Source organism: Wasmannia auropunctata, unplaced genomic scaffold (genome assembly GCF_000956235.1).
Source record: "Wasmannia auropunctata unplaced genomic scaffold, wasmannia.A_1.0 LD336106.1, whole genome shotgun sequence".
Classification (NCBI taxonomy): Eukaryota; Metazoa; Arthropoda; class Insecta; order Hymenoptera; family Formicidae; genus Wasmannia; species Wasmannia auropunctata.
In genome coordinates, this window is record NW_012026784.1 from 870,667 (window position 1) to 892,182 (window position 21,516).

At 42.5% G+C, this 21,516-nt stretch overlaps 1 protein-coding gene across 5 annotated transcripts; it reads right to left on the reverse strand.

The window, feature by feature from the left end:
• Positions 1 to 324: 324 nt before the first annotated feature.
• Positions 325 to 21,000, reverse strand: LOC105451234 (RNA-binding protein fusilli). 5 transcript variants are annotated; one of them, XM_011691572.1, is made up of 11 exons: positions 20,932 to 21,000; positions 20,156 to 20,384; positions 15,773 to 15,862; positions 12,535 to 12,589; positions 12,331 to 12,441; positions 11,546 to 11,816; positions 11,213 to 11,428; positions 10,905 to 11,132; positions 10,609 to 10,810; positions 3,968 to 4,170; positions 325 to 3,649 (listed from the first exon to the last, which is right to left on the reverse strand). In XM_011691572.1, the coding sequence occupies exons 2-11, from the start codon at positions 20,361 to 20,363 to the stop codon at positions 3,467 to 3,469; spliced, it is 1,767 nt and encodes a 588-aa protein (XP_011689874.1). In that variant the 5' UTR covers positions 20,364 to 20,384; positions 20,932 to 21,000; the 3' UTR covers positions 325 to 3,466. The 5 variants fall into 5 exon arrangements, with proteins under 5 accessions (XP_011689874.1, XP_011689882.1, XP_011689901.1 ...); XM_011691580.1 differs by lacking the exons at positions 20,156 to 20,384; positions 20,932 to 21,000 and adding an exon at positions 18,901 to 19,378 and having other exon boundaries at positions 15,773 to 15,873; XM_011691599.1 differs by lacking the exons at positions 20,156 to 20,384; positions 20,932 to 21,000 and adding an exon at positions 18,901 to 19,376 and having other exon boundaries at positions 15,773 to 15,844.
• Between the last annotated feature and the right edge of the window lie 516 nt (positions 21,001 to 21,516).

Here is a 21,516-nt window from a genome sequence, read left to right on the forward strand (position 1 = left end):
ATCCGATCTAAAACAGGTGTAGTAAACCATGGATATTTTACTCTAAGCTTTGCGATGTTTTTCTGGCAAACAAAAGCGTTTCTTGCTTTGAATCATAATCTCTTATAAATTTTAAACGAGTTGACCAAATCCCAGCTGTAAAGTTTGAAGCTTAGAACAAATTAACGTCACAGCTCAGAGCTTAGAGTGCGACTCCATAAGAAAGTGCTTCACACCAAGGGATACGTGGGACAAATGCCTCCGGCAAGGAAACAACGAGCGCTTCAAAACAATATCGAATATATTAATATTAATATCGTCAAGATAACATAATTAAATATCAGGTTACTATTCGTCGCAGCCGTTTTTTTTTCTCGGACCGCTGAAACGAACATTGGCATGGGGGAGATTCTTTCTACGTCTGACAACAATTAATCGACGAAGAAATTCCGCGGTGCCACACTCGATGTGGCTGCAACGCGGCTTACGTATCAGCGAAACGGCTTCCCACTCTCCAATTTCCGCGCCTTTGGAGAGACGCGACGCAACATTTCTTCGGCTGGTAGAGACGCGTATAATCTTACAATATTACAGATATGTAATTTATAGGTGTGCATTTGTGGGTGTATATATATGTGTATATATATACAATTCTTTCTATTATATCTATATATAAAAGAAGGCTCATTTCGAGATCGCCCAATCAGGTACCTCCGTTGCTTACGGATGCATTTGGACAGCGGTACGCGTTATCGCAACCTACTAGAGACGCGTGTATGCAACGAGTAAAAATAACTTGATCGTAATTGTCAGCGTTAACGCGCAGTGCAATTTTAAATAAACCAGGTATTGCACCTGTGTGGTTTTTATTAACGGCAGACAAGTTATTCGTGAAGGGAACTGTCTACAGTTTCCTTTTATATATAAAATGTAGATCTCGATATTATCTATATACAATAATAAAATAACATATCAACGCCGCAGAGAGAGAAAGGGGAAAGTATTCACTTGGCAAGGTCGGCGGTTTTTCAAACCAGACTAAACCTCGACTAAAGCCGTTTTAGCGTTCCTCAGCACCGGAGGCGCACCTGCTTGATCTCTATTGCACGAATTTACCACGAGACGATTATCAACTATTGCACCAGTCGTGCGTGATCACACGTACGGTAACGACGGCACGACAAACATTGAGCCCCCCGGTAGGGATGCGGCGGCTGCATCCGAATCGCGGAGCCGCGACGGTCGTGCCTAAATCGCGCTCGTCAAGGATCGGAGCGTCGAAGCGCGCGCCGAAGTTCGGCGAAATTGTCATATAAAGGACTAAAAGGAAGAGGAGCGAGGAAGGATCACGCGCGCCAGACGAACCCCGATCGCGCGCGATCTCGTTTACTTTCGTTGCGTTTGAGCGAAGCGAAGTAGATCGCACGGATAAAAACGTTGAGGCGAGCGAAAAATGCATCGCCAGCAATCATTTACGTTCGAGATTAAAATTTAAAATTGTGAAGTAGCTAAAGAGAAGCTATGGAAAAATGGTCGTGAGAAGACATCTCTTTTCTCCATAATCACCTTTATCGCGAAATAAATTGTCGGCTATACGTAATTATACACGATTTTATCCGCCTCGATGATATAAACATTTTTCCAAGCAAATATTGCAGGCTTCATTGAAGCGAAGATTGTACATAGTTCGAAGGAATAATTCTTCTTAGGATACATTTTCCTTTCTTAATCATCTACAAAGAACCTTCGTCTTTATTCGTACGATCTAATAAATCTGACGACTTAAATTCGGACTTGCTTTGACACGCAAGTGTCGATATACTTAAAATTGAACTCGGCAATTAATATCGCAATTGTCACCTTCCGCAAGGCGGGGAAGAAAATAATCGAATTTCACACCGGCCTTCGGCGAAGTGTCAATTCAACCGGACCCGTATTCCATATACGAATCCGAAATATAAATTGTGTAGTTGAGCTATACAGGCGGCTAAAAATCTGTCGCGGCCGTATTCTTTAACTTAACGAGTTATAAGTTCCGAACGGATATTTCACTTACGTCTACATACTCCTATACACATATCGTATCGTAAAAGTGTCAACTGTAACGCTAATATGTGCTGATCGTTGTGATTAATATGAGTCGATATGTATCTCTAGGTTCGAATAGAACGAACGGGACAGCGAAATTCGCTCTCGGCGAGGAGAGGCGAGAGACTAACGGAAGACTTTTGTAATATTTGCTGTTTTAACGTGAGAAACGAGACGTCGTCGTTTAACAGCGTATACGTGTATACTGAAAGACATGGAGAACGCACGTTTGAAGAGAAAAAAAAAACAAGAGGAAAGCGCAATGCGAATTTAACAATTTATGGCCGAACGATGAGAGAGACGAACGACCGATGAAAAATATACATACATATGTAACATATGTATACATGTTATATATTAATTCTCATCTTAAAACTTTAAAAATTAAATTAAGTAATCGTCGTAAAACAGGTCACACGTAAAATTTGAGAAACGGAAAAACTAACGAGACGTAGCCCGCAACGTAACTCCAAGCTCGATCTTTTTTTAAATACCGTCCGCGGTAATCGATACAAATCTGACGGCGTTTGGACAATAATCGCAAACGCGAGTGCGCGGCACGGGCCACATCCTGAAACATTATCCGATGCAATCGTTCACGGCGATCGGTAAATATAATTATTATTTACAATCTATTTAATGCGTAATTTGTATATCTAAAATATAAGAGCACGCGAGACACGTGCAAATCCGTTGCTCGAATATATATGTACATATATTCATAATTCATCTATTCCGCAAGCCCTTCCAAGTCGACGCGGGCAAAAGTACGGGCGAGGATCGAAGTCCAATTTGCAACGTCGTTGCAACGGAAATGATAAGAGTGTAACGTAATAAAAGAAATAAAGCAAAAAAAAAGGAGGATTAAATGGAGGAGAACGCGATACGCGGTTCGTCTCATTCCAGGGGAGGGAAAATCGGAACAAATCGGACGAGAAAGAAACGACGCCGCTGTGCATCGCGCCACAACGGCTCCTATCTATCTCTAGACTAGAAAGAAACGCGTCGCTCTCGCGGCCGGCGCGTCGGAAATTTACGAGAGAAGGGGGGTGATTTCCTTTGGAGAAAACGCGTAGGGGTAAGGGGCGGAGGGTGGAGAAATTACACCTTTGCATTTGCACTTTGCCGTGTACGTCTAAGTTTACGTACGCGATGCGTACGAAAAATTGTCGCGTCGAAAAATATTGCTAGGCCCCGTCGAACATCGACGAGGACGAGGACCGTTCTGTCAAGGATTCGCGCGGGTGCCCCTGAAACAACGGCCCCTTCTCACGCGATATCCCGTTCTAGTCGATTCTATGAGCGGTCTCGACCGCTCGTCTCGCCGACTACTCAGGATCGCGTGTCTATCGAGGCAAGGAACCGGGACAAGAAGGCAAGAAGGATCCGGCCGAGGAGATCAAACCATGAAAACCTCAACGAAGGGATTGCACTCGGTCTGCGGCGGTGGCAGCGCGGCCATGCGTTTATCCAGCTCCACTCGTGGTAGGTACGCGTCGATACGGGCGTCCGGTCCCGTGGCCGTGGACGTCGGCAGCGTCGTTGCACCGGGTGCTAATTGCAGACATTCAGCTGGCGCCAACTGTGGTCACACAATTTATCTAGTATAATCGCTAAGAGCGAAAAACGTAAAATAATTAATCGTTAGTAAGTTAATACAAGTTGGACACACAGTTTCTTGTCATGAAAAGTACAACAATGACTGACCCTTTATTTTGGAAGCTCTTAGTAATTTTAATTTAAACTTTAATTTTAATTTGTAGACGCTGGACATACAATTAACACCTTTCATTGGAAACGTTTAGAAAAATAAGTAGAGCCAGATAAATGATAGAATTGCTTTTTTCTCGCCTCGCTGGAGCGAGGGACGATTTCGAGAAGACACGAGCCTTTTACTCACCAGAGCAGCTTGCTGAGGAATCGGTGCGATGCCGCCGACGCTCGCGGGGGTGTAATAATTGGTCGGACTAACCGGCGGCGAGGGGTAAGGCCAGTAGAAGATGGGCGGCGGATACGGCGTGGCGAATTGCGGCGGGCCGCGGGGCAACATCGCGGCCGCAGGCGGAAATATCGCTACGGGCGGTGGTGGCAACATCGTGCCCCCTAAGGAGGAAAGAAAGAAAACGATAATCAACGTTCTTTAGGCTGATCCGGTCGGCCGGCTTAATTAAGATCAACACGAGCGAAAACAAGAAGCGGTCATGCTTGTAGGATCCACTGCGAATTCGCGAATCGTAAATGTCGCGGACTTGAGCTTAATTTATTCATTGACAAGAAAAAAAAAGGGACTCGCAGTACCCACGATCGTCCGTTATGTATGTACAAACGTAAAGAAGAGTGCCCACTATGTAACCACTCCACAATTACCACGACGAGTGACATCGTGCAGATCCGCAGAGATGTTTTCTAGAAGCACACAAAGCGTTCTCATTTAGTATTGCGCCAGTATACAGTCGACCATAATCAACAGCGTGTAGTTCGCACTATCGAAAGTGAATTAGTGGGATAGTTTGTTTTTTTTTCTTTTTAATGAAACAACCACTAAGATATTCTAACTTCGCACGCTGCACGATTTCACTTTCAATTAGACTGGTCTTGTACGTTTCGGGCACCGTATTTGCCTGATATATTTTATATGTCAGTCATTCTTAAACTAAACGACAATCCAGTCCTCACGCCTGAAATTCAAAAGTCATTCTATTTCATTCTATTTGTTTTAAAAATATTAATAAAACTATATTATGAGATCTTTGCGAGAAATAATCTCCCCGTGCGCGATCACACGTACTGCTCAAAACGTACAAAGAACGCAGTCATCCAAAGGAATAATGACTTGGACTTGGCCTACCTGGAAGCACAGAAGTTAGTATTTGTAGTCCCGCTACCATAACAGCAATCGACACTGCACCATTGTAACACGATATATAATGTATATCCTTTTTATATGTATATATATAAAATATGTAATGCAGCACCAACTTGCGATTTCGCCCCTCTGCCAAATCACCAGATACACGCAGATTCTCACTCTCTCACTCTCTTTTTCTCACCCCTTCTACCCTTCCTTTCCTTCTTTCGCTCTCTTCTCTCTCTCTCTCTCCCCCTCTCATTTCCTTCTCTCTCTCTCCCTTGCCCAGCGAAAAAGCCTTTTTGCGTGTGCTTTTTTGTGACAAAAGTACAGCTCACATGCGTGCCACTTATCCTTAAGAGACATTTAAAAGATTCTGAAAAATGAATAGTAAATAATACAAAGCGATTATCTTGATCAAATTATTTCGTATTCTATTCCATTATTTGAATAAATTTAACTTGAGCAAAGACATGACACGGATGGCAAGCCGTACATTTCGCACAATTCAACTGGATTCGTATCGCATTAGGCCATTTGCAGGCGTACAAGGGGAAACGTGTGGCACGATGGGAGGAAGATAAGTAGATTCGCTATAGATTAGTCTCTAATAAACCGGGATGATCGGCATAGCAAAAAGCAACGGCTCGTAAGTATTGGCCACATTGAAAAATAATTTTGATAGATTTGAATAAATCGAGAATTTCAAATCTCGAAAGAGTGAGTAATCATGAAATGGGAGAGACACACTTAAAGATCAATCTTCCAGGAGATAGAAAGAAGGGAAGATTCACAAAATGTCAGAGAAACGAACAGAGAAGAGAGGAAAGAGAGAGAGAGAGAGAGAGAGAGTGAGAGAGAATTTTACGTGAGAGGAAAAAAGACAGAACAAAAAAACAAAAAGGGCGAGTGAGAGAAAGAGAGAGCTAAGAGTTACGACACAGAAATCTCCAACTTGATCTGTAGATACCAAAGATACCTGTGAGCCCAATGAAAAAAAAAATGTATAGAACGCAACAAGATACGCGGTGGTTGCAATCTTCAACGGTTTCTCCTCCGAAAAACGAAGAATCACGGCAATCTTGCAAATCCGAGCGTTTTATGGAGGACACGCGCGTCTTGTCCTTAAAACTCAATCACGCTTCGCCTCGCTCGAGAGAGGCGCGAAGAGCGAGACGGCGCAACGGGATCGGGCGCGAAGAATGCAACCATCGAGTACGACGTAATATAAATCAGGGTAAGAGTCCACCAACCCGGCAAGCAAAAAGATATATATATCCACAAGGCACATTTATTAAACATGATCGTTCTCACCGTCGATATAAAAATCGTCGATATACAGAGAGTGTATACAGGAAGTAAAAAAAAAAAGAGAGATTATATCGCGTGTGTATGTGTGTGTGTAAAAGTGTGCGTATGCATGGATAAACACATGTATACCGTGCGCGTGTGTCCTATGTCTTCTCGGATGGGGAAGAGAGGAAGGGAAAAGATAGAAAGAGATCTCAATGGGATGAAGAAACGTGAAGATGATGGAATTTTTCTTTAAGTTCGCGTTGTCATTACGCTAGGATTCACGCTCTCGATATACACTTGTGCTACAACACTCCGGAGATGCCACCCCTAGACGGAGACGACGCGAAAGGCACCGACCGATTGGCACACCGTATTCTCATCGTTCTCCTCGCCGATCGCTCGTCCGTAATGGTCTATGTGATAAGTGATAATAAGTAATATAAGCGCGATGAACGATCGACGTCCGGGAATGGTCAACGTCGGTCCGTTTCACGTCGTCTCGCCGTATCTCGCTCTTTATAATATCAATTAATGCTACGACCGAGTCGGAAGATACAATTCCCGACGTTTTAGAAAGATGTCAGAGAAATGCACGTCCTCCCTCCCTCCCGCCCTTCTCAGATTCTTTAATCTCAGGACGCCGATTCGGAACGCAGGGTATAATCGCGTTGCGTCTTCGCCGTCGAAGACTTTTATATTCTCTGTCGACTGTCTCTCTCATTTTATGGAAACGAGTTACCGTTGCAAAATCATAATTAATTCGTATCGGCTCACCTGTAGCGTCCCGAGATTAAATGAACGAGCGTTTATCGTGCAATTGTGTTCCCGACTGTTCGTTCCTTCTTTTCTTTCCTTTTTTTTTCCAAACGACCCTCAATTATCTTCAAGTAAATTATCCTCTCGAACAGTTACGTTATTAATACCAAGAACCGGATCAAGAATGTTCAATAACGCGTAATAACAGGTACTTTACTGCGGCCGCTATGACAGGATGGAAATGATTATATCAAGATGCTCTACTGCGACTGATTTTGTACCGGTGGTGCTGTTACTGTCGCGTACGAAAAGTGGCCGGATAATTATAGGGATCACGCGATGAAAAAAGGGAAGGTGAATGGAAAATTTGTTGCGAGGTGGCTCGGGAGAAAGAAGTGAGAGGAACATTTCTTTTTTTTTTTCTGTCGGTGAATGAAACACACCGCCCGGACAGGGACAGTTTACCGGATACGATATATGTAACCGTGTGTGTAAACGAGGGGCGGAAAAAAAAAGAAAAAAAAGAAAGAGAAAAGATCGGATCCGTTAGGCAATCGCGCTCGCGGAGGAAAGTTACGTATCCCTCCTCCACGGAACCACACACGGCATGCAAACCAGAATCGGTTTCGCGTATCCGCGTGAAGTAGCAAATTCATGACCGTGTGTTTGTGTCTATATAGCTATAAATGTTCCCCATTATATTCTAACAACACATATATATGTATATAAAAAAAACCGTGGCAAGAGGAAGAAATGAAATTACCATAAACAACACTTCGCGATCCGCGCGACAGACTCGAGGATCGACTTCGCCGAGAGGACTCCGGCTCTCCTCTCCTCGCGGTTCGTTTGCGAATTAGTGGAAGCCCGTTTAATTGGCGTGGCAGTGCGTGAAGTATCTGGCCACCTTCTTGCGAGAGTACAAGCGCCTCGTACGAGCTCCGCATCCTCTCGGCGTAGCCGATACTCGATTCCCTGGTACACCAAATCTACCTATCCAATCTACCTATCCGTCTTCAGTGTGTGCGATCTCACCAACTACACTATCACAAAAAGGTATTAGGCCGTAAGCCAGCTTTGAAAGAGTAAATACCGCCGACACCACAGTTAAATCACAAGCCGCGAGAGCGTAATACAGAGACGGCGTGTTCTTTTTTTTTATAATTTCGCCTTTTTTTCTTCGCTTCCCCCGTTATATCGGATACTCTCCAAAACCAAAGGGTCCGATTATTATTAATGCACATACTCGATATATACTAAGATATTATCCGTCACACACGATAGAATTAGTGCTGGATCACATCAGTGTAAGATAGGCGTGGATTATTGACGATATTGTACTAAATGCAGTGAACGCTTATGTGGTACGAAGGTGTGTGTACGTGTGTATATATGCGCGCGATTTTCCCCAAATATAAAATAACAGAGCAAAACGGATCTTGCGTGTGCTTTGTTATAGGGACTGTGTGATTCACACATATATATATATATATTAACTTTCTAGTATTTTAAATCAAAGCTTGCATGTTACAATCCTTGAGAGAAGAAGACAGACGGCAAAGAGATCCGCGACGAAGCCAATTAAGAGCGAACTGTGTAATACGTTCGCAGATAATTAGTGACGAAATTTTATTTACATATATAGATTGTAACATACATGCACGTAGATAGATGCCACGTATAAAAGAATCAACTATATACGTCCGAATTAGAACTTTAGAATATATAACATTTTGGATGGAATGTCCATTTTACACTTAATTACTAATAAAATATTTCTAGCAAAATATATAAATTATTTATATATATGTATATATAAACGTGGGTATTTCTGATAATACCAACTTGCAGGCTTCTTTGCTGAGACAAAAATCATTCTCGTTGAGCATTTTTTCACAGATGTTACAGTGAGACATCAGACATTAAAGTCATAAACAACTAAAGTTGCTTAAAAAATATCAATAAAATACAAAATATAGCAGCAATGTATTGATGAAATCATATATTACATTAACAAAATTTGACAATGATTATTTTGAAAGAAAGAATAACAGACTTTAACATTTGATCAAGGAAAACATCTGTAAAAAAAAATACCTGGAGAATATTAATGTCTCAAACAGTTCCTAATCGGTAAAATCCAGGATTAATCTGCGGTATACATTAATATAATAGTGATAATTTTGAAACGCTCTTGTATATATATAAATATATACATAAGGGAGCGTGTATCGATCATAAAATTTTGAGAGCTAGGCAAAGTACTTGGTGTTCACATTGCATTAGATAAGGCACTTGATTACGCTTACGTGGAAGAACGTTTTTTCCGTATGTACGCGATCTTCCACACGTACTTTGTGAACACACGATTAAAAAAGTATGTGCGCACGCCACAAATGGAATTTTTATATCGCTATCATTATAATTAACATGCTTACCGAAATTAACCTTGCTGCCTAAGTGCATTAGGATAGGAAAAAAATAAACTGTCTTGCGAGTTAAGTACCGTCGTGTAAGTAACGCCCGAATTTGTACCAAGCATTCCCAAAACGGTTAGGTACACTTTGTCAGCCGGACAAACGTTGTAAACTGACGTTCTGCCAGACTTGCACTTGGAATACGAAAAACGGAATGTCATAGACAGTCGCGAATAATTACAACGCTTACTCGCTAAGAATGTACATAAATCCGTCAAAAGTAAGTCGTATTGTCGGTAACACGGCGATTCCCGCGTAGCATGCGTACTCTCGCGCGAATAACAAATTTCTTGCTCGTCTAGCGGGAAAACCCGAGGCAATCGTTTCCGTTCTCCTCACCGTGGGAATCCCGAGGAAAGAGTCTATAAAAACGAGGGCTCTAAGAGATCGACGCGACGGCGCATCAGATCTGAGGATAGAACTGAGCTGGGTAAGGCAAGCCCGGGGTCGGGGCTGGCGCGTGAAACGCCGCCGCTGGTGCGTGCCAGGCCGTACGTTTCGCGACGGTACTCGTCGTCGCGTCGGCGGGAAAGGCGGCATCCCACGTTCGCTTCAAGCCCATTAGCGCGGCCGGGTTCAAGGTCGGCGCGGTGGGCATGATAGGCGCTAACAGCCCATGCGGCGCCGGTGCCCGGTGCAGAATAGGAATACGGGGATGATGATGATGATGATGGGGAACGTTGAAGAACAAAAACGGCGTAGCCGCCGCGGCTGCCGCAGCCGCCGCCGCTGCTGCCGGAGACGTCGGCTGTGCATGGAAAGCCGCGGCGACAGCGGCGGCCGTCGGGGATGCCATCGTATAGGCAGCGGGGATCTGGGCCGCCTGAGCCATCGGATTCGAACCCGAGAGAGCTAGAGACTTGCTCGTGGCGGCAGCGGCGGCGGCGGCGACTGCCGAGGTGGGTGAGGGAGTGGTCGAGGTAGGAGACGGATTCGACGCCAGGGCCATCAGCCATAGATCCTGATTCCTGATAGCCTGCGCCTGGGCGGCCTGCGCGTGCGCCACCTGAGCCTGCGCCTGAGCGGCTTGGGCCTGTACCAGAGCGTGAATGTCCCACAGGGGCGGCGGCGGTGGCGGCGGCTGCGCGGTCGGTACCGGCACCGGCACCGGTGCTGGCGCAGGCGGATGTGTCAAGGTCGCGGGGGACTGTGTGGTCAACGTACCGGGTGATAGTAGCGCCTTGGTCGACGGCGGTGTTACCGCACCTGTCAATACCAGATTCATGTCGTCGCCGCTACACTGGAACACTTCGATGTACCGCTGCTTCTTGCCGTAGATCATGTACCGATGATGCCGTTGCGACGCGCACGCGTATGCCGATGCCTCGCTGTCCATCTGAATAAATGCCTCGCCGGACGGTTGGCCCTGATGAGTATTACAAAATTGGAGATTCGAAAAAAAAAAAAAATAGAAAATATAAATAATTATCCGCGTACAAGTATGATTAATTGATGTCTACCTGAGCATTATAAACCATGTGAACACCCTGATAGACGATATTTTTAGAATGTTCACCCATAAATTCCAAAATGTGTTCGACGAGTGCCTCGTACGGCAAACCACGAAGCCTAACGCAATCTTTGCGCGTACCGGACGTAATGATATGCTGGGGAAGTAAGGGTGGAAGTTGCGTGATAGGCGGTGGTGGTAGTATTACCTGTTTCGGATCTGTCGCCCTATTTAGGACCTATGTATAACAAAAAAATCAAAAATTTGGATAAAAATGCACGTACCTTCTACAATTCAGATTTACGTTTAAATCTCTACCTGTTGCACTTCCGCGGTTGTGCTTCGAAAAAGTTCTATATAACGGCTGCCGATGCAGTCTCTGTGCTTGCTCAAGGCTTTCACCGCGTCCTCCTCCTTCGCAAATAACACGAAGGCGTCACCTGTTGCTCTACCATCCGGTTTCTTTACAAACAGCACGCCGTCCTCGCCGTCCAGCACTTGGCATGGTTTTTGTCCGGATTGAAAAAATTCCAGCTGAGAAAATTACCGCGCAGTGTGTACAATAGAAAAAATGATAGACGATATACGTATAATCGAGAAGCTCGTTATCGTTATACGCAAAATAGGATCTTAAATTAAACAATTATGTACCACTTGTTTAGCAACACAATCATACGGCAAGCCTCTCATTCTAACGATGACTTGAGCCCCGCGTGACAGAAAAGCGTGCGCCTCCCCGCTCGTACCACCAGCAACGCCAACAAAATCCTCGCCGGAGGCCTTGTAAACCTCTATGTATCGTGTACCCATGTGATGTTTATGCCGCTTCAGCGCCATGTCTCTGTGTTCTTTATTAATAAACCGTACCAATGCCTCGCCGTTACGCCTTCCCATAGGACTTAAACAAAGAGCTACACCACCCCTAAAAAAGTTATTACACCATTGTTAGCTTGTATACGTATCGTCGCGCAGCGACTCCTCTAATTACAATACATTAGAGAATTTCATAAAGACAATTATTAAAACGCGATTATTAAGGACTCTCTTGCTCTACGAGAAAAATCTAAAAACTTCAAAATCGCAGTTACAAATCCATATAGCGTGACAAGATCCACGATTCCAGATATAATATGCTAGTCACTATGTACAACAACTAATAAAGCGAAGTAAGAAATCCATTTCCACGGATCATACTTATGTTATGTCACGGAGGAGAAAAACTAGAAAAACGAGACAGAATCTGTGCGTCTAAGTGCGTCATAGGAGTACAGCTATCTCAATATTACCTGCTTCACACAGATCCACGTGGCTTGTGCATAAATACCAAAAGACAGTTAGGAGACAATTAATTTGTTTTACTCGAGAAAACTCCCGTTAGTTGGTAATAAATATATTTGATTTTTTACTTAACGTATCTCAAGGGGAGATGCACTTACTTGGCAACATTTAACCCACGAAAAAACTTGGCGATGTCCTGATCTGAGGATTGCCAGGGGAGACCGCGTGCTCTCACTACGCAGTCATTGTCCACCTCCTCGTCCTTGGAGCTGAAAGATAAGTTTGTGTCTCGTTGAAGGACGGATTATCGGATGTACAAATAATTAGAAAGAATTTTTAAAGTATACAACTCGCAAACTTACCATATACCAGGTTCCAGAACAATATTGACCACCTCGGGATTTTTGAAAATGTGACCTGAAAGTTAACACACAATTGTACATCGGTCATGTCATAATAATATAACATATATTAATTAAAAATTGAATATTCGTTAACTGCACTCTAAAGTGACGTAACATATAAGTGACGTGTCTCCTTCACTCATGTGCCTAATGCCTGTTTCCATCAGTAGATTAACTTTAATCTCAGTTCAACGTCTTACTCTTTATCTTCTTGTAATTCTTAGTTCCTTTCTATCAATACAGATTAACTTTAATCTCGGTTTAATCTATTCTTTATTTCTTTTTCTAAGAACTAGAAAAAGAAATTCTTAGAAAAAGAAATAAAGAATAGATTAAAACTGAGATTAAAGTTAATCTATACACATTGATAAAAATGAATGTAAAACTAGAAAAAGGATGAGTAAGTAACCCAAGATTAATCTACATTGATGGAAATCGGAATGTTAATGTAAAACGAATAAATCCGGAAGAGAAAAGGAAGGAAGAGAGCGAAACGATCGGGAGAAGCGCGGAGGGAGCGTACACACGCGCGAAGATGATTTAATCTCAGAGAGATCAATAAACGAGCGTTCTCCGATCGATTTGAGATTCATTCGCAAGGATGTTTTTCGAACGGTCTTACCTCGGTCCTCGACAAACGCGATCATCGAAGCGTCGGAGTTGGGGACCGCGTCGAAGTAAGCACAGAACATACCAAGGAAGTCTGGAAGTAAGTCTTAAACCGTGAGGCACGTACTACCCATGGAAAAGCATGGGACGACTACGAGACACGATGCGTGTAAACATCACGCATATCACTGATACCACGCGGCCACGCTGCATACCGGCTAACACGTAGGCAGACACACGCCTGACTTCACCAGCTGCACTTTCTGTACCCGTTTTCCTCTCCTCTTTCTTCTCCTCTCATTCTTAATACTGGGCGTGCGGTCTAGCGTTGCATATGACATGCGAAAAACGTAAAAAAAAAATGCGACAATGCGGAATCCTCAAATAAATGTTTCCTGTTCTCCAGGATTATCAAGACACTGACAAGTCAAAATCTGTCAAAAATAAATTTTGCAAAGATTGCAAAATTCATTTTGCGCGTATAATTTTTAGATTATCGATATTCTAGATTTTCTGAAATAATTTTTCTAACAAATATTTTTCATCATATATCTTTCATTATGGACTGCCTGTTGTAATTTTGATGGGAAATACAAGTTAAGAAATACTTTCTTAACTTCTTCTCGAAATCATTTAATATAACTATGATAAAACTTACTTCTGTCTGTTGCATTTTTCTCGATTACTGACTCTTAATTCTTATCTCATTTTTTAGAAATTCTCTGTCTCTTTAAAAAAAAATCGAATTAATCTTTATTTTTGATTGTAGGACACGTCGTGTTATTTGGCGATGATTATTAAAATAAACCGTTCTGCTTATTAAGCGAAGATCCGCCTTGAGCTCAAGCTCAATTCTCGTTAGAAACTCGTAGTGAATGAATCTTCGACTCAGCGCATTGCTATGATGCCTGAATAAAGCTTGGTCAAGAAAACAGTAGTGTCATATTCTGCCATTCTCACAACACTTCAGTACATTATGCTCTGCATAATCTCGCCCGTTACAATTTGTAGACCGTAAGTAAATTCGCGCATGCCCAACGGGAGATCAAAATTTTGACGAGGAAAAAAAAAAATGACCGGGACTGCTTCGCAAAAACTCCAGCACGTATCGACTACAATATGCAATGTCTTCTAAACTTGCGCTTATGCGTTTCCTCTCCGTAACCTTATATCCGCCAGTTAGTCTCCGATTTCTCATACTTGCACGATTCGATTCGCGGTCTCGGCGAAATGTGCACCGTCGACAAGTAGAAAATCCGATTTTGTGCGGAATGCGCGTGGAAACGATCATCGTTTCCTCGTTTATCCCGAGAGAATGGCTTCGCGCATACCTTCTGAAATACTCGGAAAGAAAAACGGTATCTTGCCAAAATACCGTCATACATGACACTTATCTAAATACGGATTCCAAAAAGTTTCTTGACGACTGATTTACACGATGCTTTTTTCGATGCCGGCAATTAGCTTGCCAGTCTTTCGACGAACCAGAAAACTAGTAGCTAATAAAAAAGTATCAGTATAAATCATACCTATAAGAAAATATTTTTCTCTTTTGTAATTTGGAAGAAACTAAGAATTTTGCAAATATTCTTTTGAATTGTCACGCGACGAATTCGCGATAATTATAACGAAAATAATCCGAATTGTGAAGATTCAGTTGTAGAGAAGCTGTTGAATTTAATCTAGCTCTAGCAGTTAAACGCGTAGCAGCCAATAGGGCAGATTGAAAGATCGAGCGATGTCAAAAGCGCAACGCGTCTCTTCTTTTTTTCCCTTCGCGTACGTATTATCGCGTTAACGCGCGTGTATTAGCTATACCAATGTAACTTTCCGCAGGTTGAGTGTCACTGTGATAAGAGAGCCGCTACGCTGCTTAGAACGTTGCGTGGCTTGACCCGCGCTCGCTTGCGACTAGAAAGAAAGAGAGTGTGCATGTGTTTGTCCATGCAGGAGAATGTAATCGGGCAAGAACCACCAAATTTCGAAATTCGAAGGAGCTCCGTCTAATGTATCGGGAATGCGAGATTTCAAGAAAACGCTACTTCTCGCGAGATCGGAGAATTCCAAAGAGAGAGAGATAGCGAGAGAGAGAGAGAGAGAGAGAGAGAGAGAGAGCTCTTGAAAGGAGAGTGACTCTTTGACGAGAGCGACTTCATCAGCGTCGCAATCGCGACCTCCAAGGCCATCGCCATCAGACGTAAACACACTGCATATTATTTGGAGAAATGCGTACAGAAACGTTACACCGTGCGCGTGTGTTTACACGCACGTAGCTCATGCAGAATTCTTATCTCTCACGACCGAGAGAAAGAGAGATAGAAGCGAAAAGAAAAATAACTCTCGACGCTGCCGAGTCTAGACACTTTTCAGGACCAAACACGAGCCCTTTCTCCATTCAATTCTTTTCAGAAGATTGACAAGATTCTGGATCTTCGAAATTATACGTTACCAATTGTGAATTTTTCTTTCTTTTTTTTTCCTAAGAAATTTCGAGATATAGATGTGCCTTTCTTTGCGCATTCCTCGACAACGGTCGATAGACACGCGTGTCACAGCTGCAGTAATCTTGATTATTCTATTAGCTTACCGTCCTTGATCATCCTCTGTATCACGTTGACCATGTCCTGTATCTCTTTGACGTGAAAATCATTGTCGGTATCTGGCGGCATTCCAAAATCTGATTCTTAACTGTCAAGGAGAAATCTACTCGATAAGATTGATAGATATCGTAATGCTGACAAGCTGAACGACTTGTTCGCGCTGTCAACAAGTCCGTAAGAAGGATGAAGTTCGAAGGGCGATTCTAAATCGGAGCTCTTGCGATCTTTGCGCGGTGCGTTGACTCAAAACTTAATAGAACCGGTACGCGGCTTTTACTTTCAAGCGTGTCTCACGCGTCTCTTTTCTAATTATCAAACTTAAGCAATATTTCATATTGTACACTAAAAGTCCCTTTTTGGTATGTGAGCTGAAGTAAATTAATTATTCATAAATAGCACATATTCCAATACGATTGTGAAATTTACGGTGAAAAAAAAAATGAATAATCGAATAGTTTTTGAATGGCTCGCAACAGCTCGAGACTCGTGTTCGTTTCTTTCAAGAATACTTTAGAGAGCGTACAAAGTCACAATCTGGAAAAATAGGATTTTTGAAACCATCTGAGAATATAAGATAATTCATGTAATTAATTTCGTATCTTTTATGCAGTCTCCTTTTTTCATGACACAACTTCTTGATTGTAAATGACATCGGTGCCACTCAGCATGTAACCCTAATGATTATATATGATCTTATATAACGCTATTGAAAGAGAGAGAAATAAATAAAGAAAGAAAAAAATAATAAAAACGTAATAATATTAACACATAGTACAAAATAAATTGTATATTCGACCAGGATGGAATTTCCCGCGAGTACGACGTGAGTTTGAGACTTTGAGCGTGCCAGACTCGAACGAGTGGAAAAAGAACGGAGCGGACTGGGTAAACAATACGGTTTGGTAAACGACATTACACCGCGAGGTAAACGAGCAATACAAAGAGCGTTATCCCGTGATTTGCGAATTACAAATGAACGGGTACTCTCATAATAACCAGGTAGATCCGCACGACAGGATCACTACAGACAGTACGGGGACTAATATCCAACACCTAATCGGAAACGAGAACCGCCGAGGGAACGAGGGAAGAAAAAACATAATATATCGCTCGTATAATAACGACACAATTCAAGAAGCAAAGTTTTCCAGAAAATGGGTTTAAACGTTTAAAATCATTAAAATTTGTAATATTAATTTTGAAATGCAATTTTAGTGCAATAATTGATTACAGAGGGAAAAAATGTATGTTCTTTTAACATATGTTTTTTTTACGTTTTCATTCTTTTTCTGCAAGCAACTAAAAAAATGACAATTTTTGAAATGTATCGTTGCTGTAGCAAATGAGCGATATATACATGTATACATATACATATATATATGCACGTGACGTTCGCTCGTTACTGGCCCGTTGCCGATATCTTCATCGGAGGACTGACCTTTAAACCGCGGTCCCGATAAGGCGGCATCGCCTCGCGCAGGCTTTCTCAAGTCATCTGGTCGTTACTGATCATAAAGTGCGACGTTCCTTTTTCCCTCGTTTCTCATGATCTTTTCCTCGTGATACAAACGACCCGTGTGCCGTGCCCGCGAAGTGCGGCAGAAGGAGAAACGCGAGAAGGAATCAAGTTTGCATTCCGGCAATTTTAACAAAGACGAGGGAAGGGTATTTCGCGTCGACTTCTGAATGAATCGTCGCGATTCTTCTACTTCGAAGATGTTCATTCTGCTACGCACTAGAAATGCCGATAAGATAGAGGATTAGACTTCGATATTGAAAACTGGGAGACAGTATGCATCAGAAATAATCCTTTACATTTCTGATTCTCGTTTTTTTTTATATAAACTACAAACATAAGAAAAAAATGTCAATGAATATTACACTTGCGGTTAATAACACATTCATTCTTATCAGCATCCGACATCGGGGGGACTGACATGCCAAGTGACAATTTCGAAAGTCTAACCGAGATTAGGAGTAGTAAAAAGACGTGATATGATACTATTTCGTTAAGCTAGCATCGGTTAGATAAAAACAGGCAGCAAAAAATCTCCGATAATATCACAAGTTCATAATTATCAAGAAAAATATTTTTACAAGAGAGTTTTAAATGAATGTGTTTGAATAACATTTAAACATTAATATTTATATTACACTGACAGATACAAGAGGCTGTAAGTCTACGGCAGATTCCCGCCGATAAATGACGATAAATCAAATCCCGAATGTGCAAACGTCGCATATGTGAATATACGCGCACGCATGTTCTGCGAGCGGAATGTAGAAAACCGGCGCTAATCTCGAGCGCGACTCGCATTGAAACAGGTGAACGGTGAGCCGATCGATATGCATACGTGCATATTCGTACACATGTGTCTCAGACGGCGCAGGTGGTCTTGTTTTATTAGTGCCAGGTAGATACGGCGCGACGCATGCTGGATATAAAAGGAGGATTGGTATATAGTCGACGTGAATTCGAATCAAGATCGGATTTAAGATGAACGATCCTGTCTCGCGTTCGGGAACCTCTGTTACTTTTTGTACACTTCATGGTACAAGAAATCTCAACTTTGCGATTCGAATCTCCATTACGAACGGAAGTGCCACATCGGGCAAAGTAACCCCGCGTTTATTGTCATAAAAAAATTAAATCCCAAGCAGACCGCGATAACGTTAAAATGATGTTAAAATGAATCTCTCGTGACTGATTTGACAAAGTGACTTTTAATAATTATTTTGAAGCCCCATTTTGATGTCCCATTATGATATTTTTCTTCTGCTTGGGATGAATCGAGCAGACTATTCGCCCTATTATTTGCTGTTAGCCTCGAAATAAATTTCAATTCCGCGAATAAAAAACGAGAGGGCGATACCGCGAGACGTTCCTATCGAGTCAAATGTCACCTTTAAAAATAAATAAAAATCGTGATTGATTAATTTAATTACGTTATTCAATGTGCGGGATTAAGAGACCTTTCCGTATCAAGTTTGAAGAGCGGTCGACAGATAACGGAATCTTATTTTTCAAATGACTCGCCGAATGCAATTAACGTCCAGCTGTTTTCAACTATCCTCCGCACACCGGCCTGGAGGCAGATGCGGAACGAAAACATACCTGTCCGCGACTTTAATTCCAAGCGATTTAAAGCGCACGCGGGTTGAGCCCGAGAAGAAGAGTCCCGTCACTCCGAGGAACGATTACTGCAACTGCTCGCACGGCTCCAATTTTCTTTCCCTCCGTTCGATCTAATCTTTTCTGATCTAATCTGCGGCAATTCGGTCAATTCGCGCGATCGGCCGGAGACAGCAGGAGGATTCGTCACAATCGCCGCTCGAAAGACTCGGACGCGGACGGCAGCGGCGGTTCACGACACGTGCGCTCGTACACTCCGCACAACCGCGGAGACTACTTGCTACTGACTCCGCTTTGGGAGACGATCGGTGTCGCGTCGTCGTCGGGGATCGGCGTCTCGAGTGTGTCTCATGCCGACTTCCATCGCGCCGCCTGACGGCCATGCGACGCGAAGATCCCCGACGTAGAAATTCGCCAGCGGCACGGACACGTGGGTGAATTTCTTCGCCGAGAGACGTGACCATGTCGGTGTTACGGCGCTCGAGTTCAAACACGAGACTGCAATACCATTCCGCGGCCGAGCACCGTTACCGGTACACCATACGGCGAGGACGTGTTCATTGCATTAGCATACAATACCATGTGAGAGATTCCTTGACTGGCATGGCACGCTTCGAAGTAGGGACCGTCTCGAGTAAAGATTTCATTCGACCATTTTATAGCCGATCTTCGATAGAAATATCGAAAATTTAATCGAGAAGCGATGGAAAGCAAAAAAAAATTTTTTCGGAGACAATTGTTGTCCGAGAATAGCAACGGATTCAAAAAACTAGTAATTGAAATTTCTATATTTGATATACCCCCCCCCCTTCCACAATTTGATGTTCTCTGAAATCCAAGAGAAAATTTATCAGGATTTAAAAAATCCTGATAAAATTTTGATATATCTCTTACAGAAATTCAATTTAATACTGGCTAATTTAATATTGAAAATTACTTATTTTGAGTATTAAAAGTATTATACTGTTCAATGCTCTTAATACTCAAAATAAATAATTAATCACTACCTTCCAGCATTAAATTTTCGTAAAGGATGAGAATAAATGCTATCGTTTAATTAATTACACATAGTGGCACCGATGTCAAATTTAACATTACAAATCGAAGAAAGACTAAAAATATTTGTGTAAATGTTTAGGTGTGTAAAAAGATACGAAAATTGGTAAACGTACGTAAGCAATGACGAGGTCAGCTTGACGACTGATGGCAGTTTTTACATAAATGCGTGAAAGGATACATTGCAACATCTCTTGCACTCCGAGAGTCGATAACTCCCCGTGAGACGAGTAGCATTCTACAAAGTCCTTCCGGAGATCGTGGAAGTAATTGTAATGCTCCGGTAGCTCGATGTCCTTATTACAGGCCTCCGGATGCAGGCATTGCCTCATCGGCGCCTGGCCGTCCACGACAAATCGCGGCTTAATACCGGAAGTTACGCCAGGCATGGAGCTCCACCAAGACTCAAACTTGAAACAGAAACAAGACGTCGTCATTATTGGACGTGAGACTAAATTAATTTTATCGTTGTTATGTCAATCTCTTGAGAATATCGTTGAGGAATATTCACGCGACAAATCCCAACAATCATATCATTGATATGTAAATATAGCTTTAAAAGATAATATTTCCAATTTAAAATTTAAGTTTTCAAAATATTTCGTAATTTTTAGATTATTGGCAATTTTTTGATTTATTGATGCCTTGGCTTAAAAACGTTACATTTTTTACGCAAAAAAAATACTTATCCTAAAAGTTCAAGGGATTATCTTTGAACTGAAGACTCATGAAAAATTCATATCTTTATCTCTCAATAAGTAAATAATAATAGTAAGTGAACTTTTCTCCTATTAACTTTCTCTCAGTAAATCTCTAGAATGAATGGACATTTCTATTTGTCGAGCATTTCTAACAACCAATATTACATAATTTTTAAATAAAATTCTCAATAAATATCTGATAGTCCAAAGTCTTCTCTCGCCGCGGGAGATAATCGTCGATATATACGAGAAGCACCTTTTCGATAGCTTGCTGCAGAGGAATTCCATACTCCCGGAGGTTTCGTTCGGTCAAGGCTGGCGCGTGTGCCAGCGCGGCCTCGTTAATGATCCCGCTACTTCCGGCAATCGCTGGGTTGTCGCTGCCGGTCCCGGGCGTGCAACTCTCCTCCATTACCATCGGTCGCACGATGTACTGCTGCCTGCCCAGCACCTGCACAGAAAAGCGTGCCCGTGAAAAGGCGGACGCTCGCAAAAACTTGGCGTATATACGAGCTCGTATAAGCTGTTGCTATGCGGGGCGCAACGACGACGTATCAATTATATTCCGCGCGGCGCGAGGGAATAAGACGCAACAACTTGAATTTTATCTGATATCAGACTAAGCGCGAATACAAAAGCGTGGCGAGCGCTTTCGCTTCCGTGCTTATCGAAGCGAGCTGCGAAGCAAAGAAAGAAAAGGAGTAAAGAGAAAAAAATACACGAGGCGGCACGTCTCCCGGGGCGCTCGTCCGCGCTCAAAATCGAAAACACTCGCCTCGCTAAGGTAAATGTTATGAAAAATGTGTTGCGAAAAGGAAAAAAATAAAAAATAAAAACGTGA

Bases quoted from the DNA above. Each gene is read 5' to 3' on its own strand.
- LOC105451234 (XM_011691572.1), bottom strand. From the start codon at position 20,363: ATGCCTGGCGTAACTTCCGGTATTAAGCCGCGATTTGTCGTGGACGGC. The intron at 11,133-11,212 runs GTAGAGATTTAA...TGTTATACATAG, and splicing joins CAACCGCGGAAGTGCAACAG to GTCCTAAATAGGGCGACAGA. The intron at 3,650-3,967 runs GTGAGTAAAAGG...GTGTGACCACAG, and splicing joins TTCCTCAGCAAGCTGCTCTG to TTGGCGCCAGCTGAATGTCT.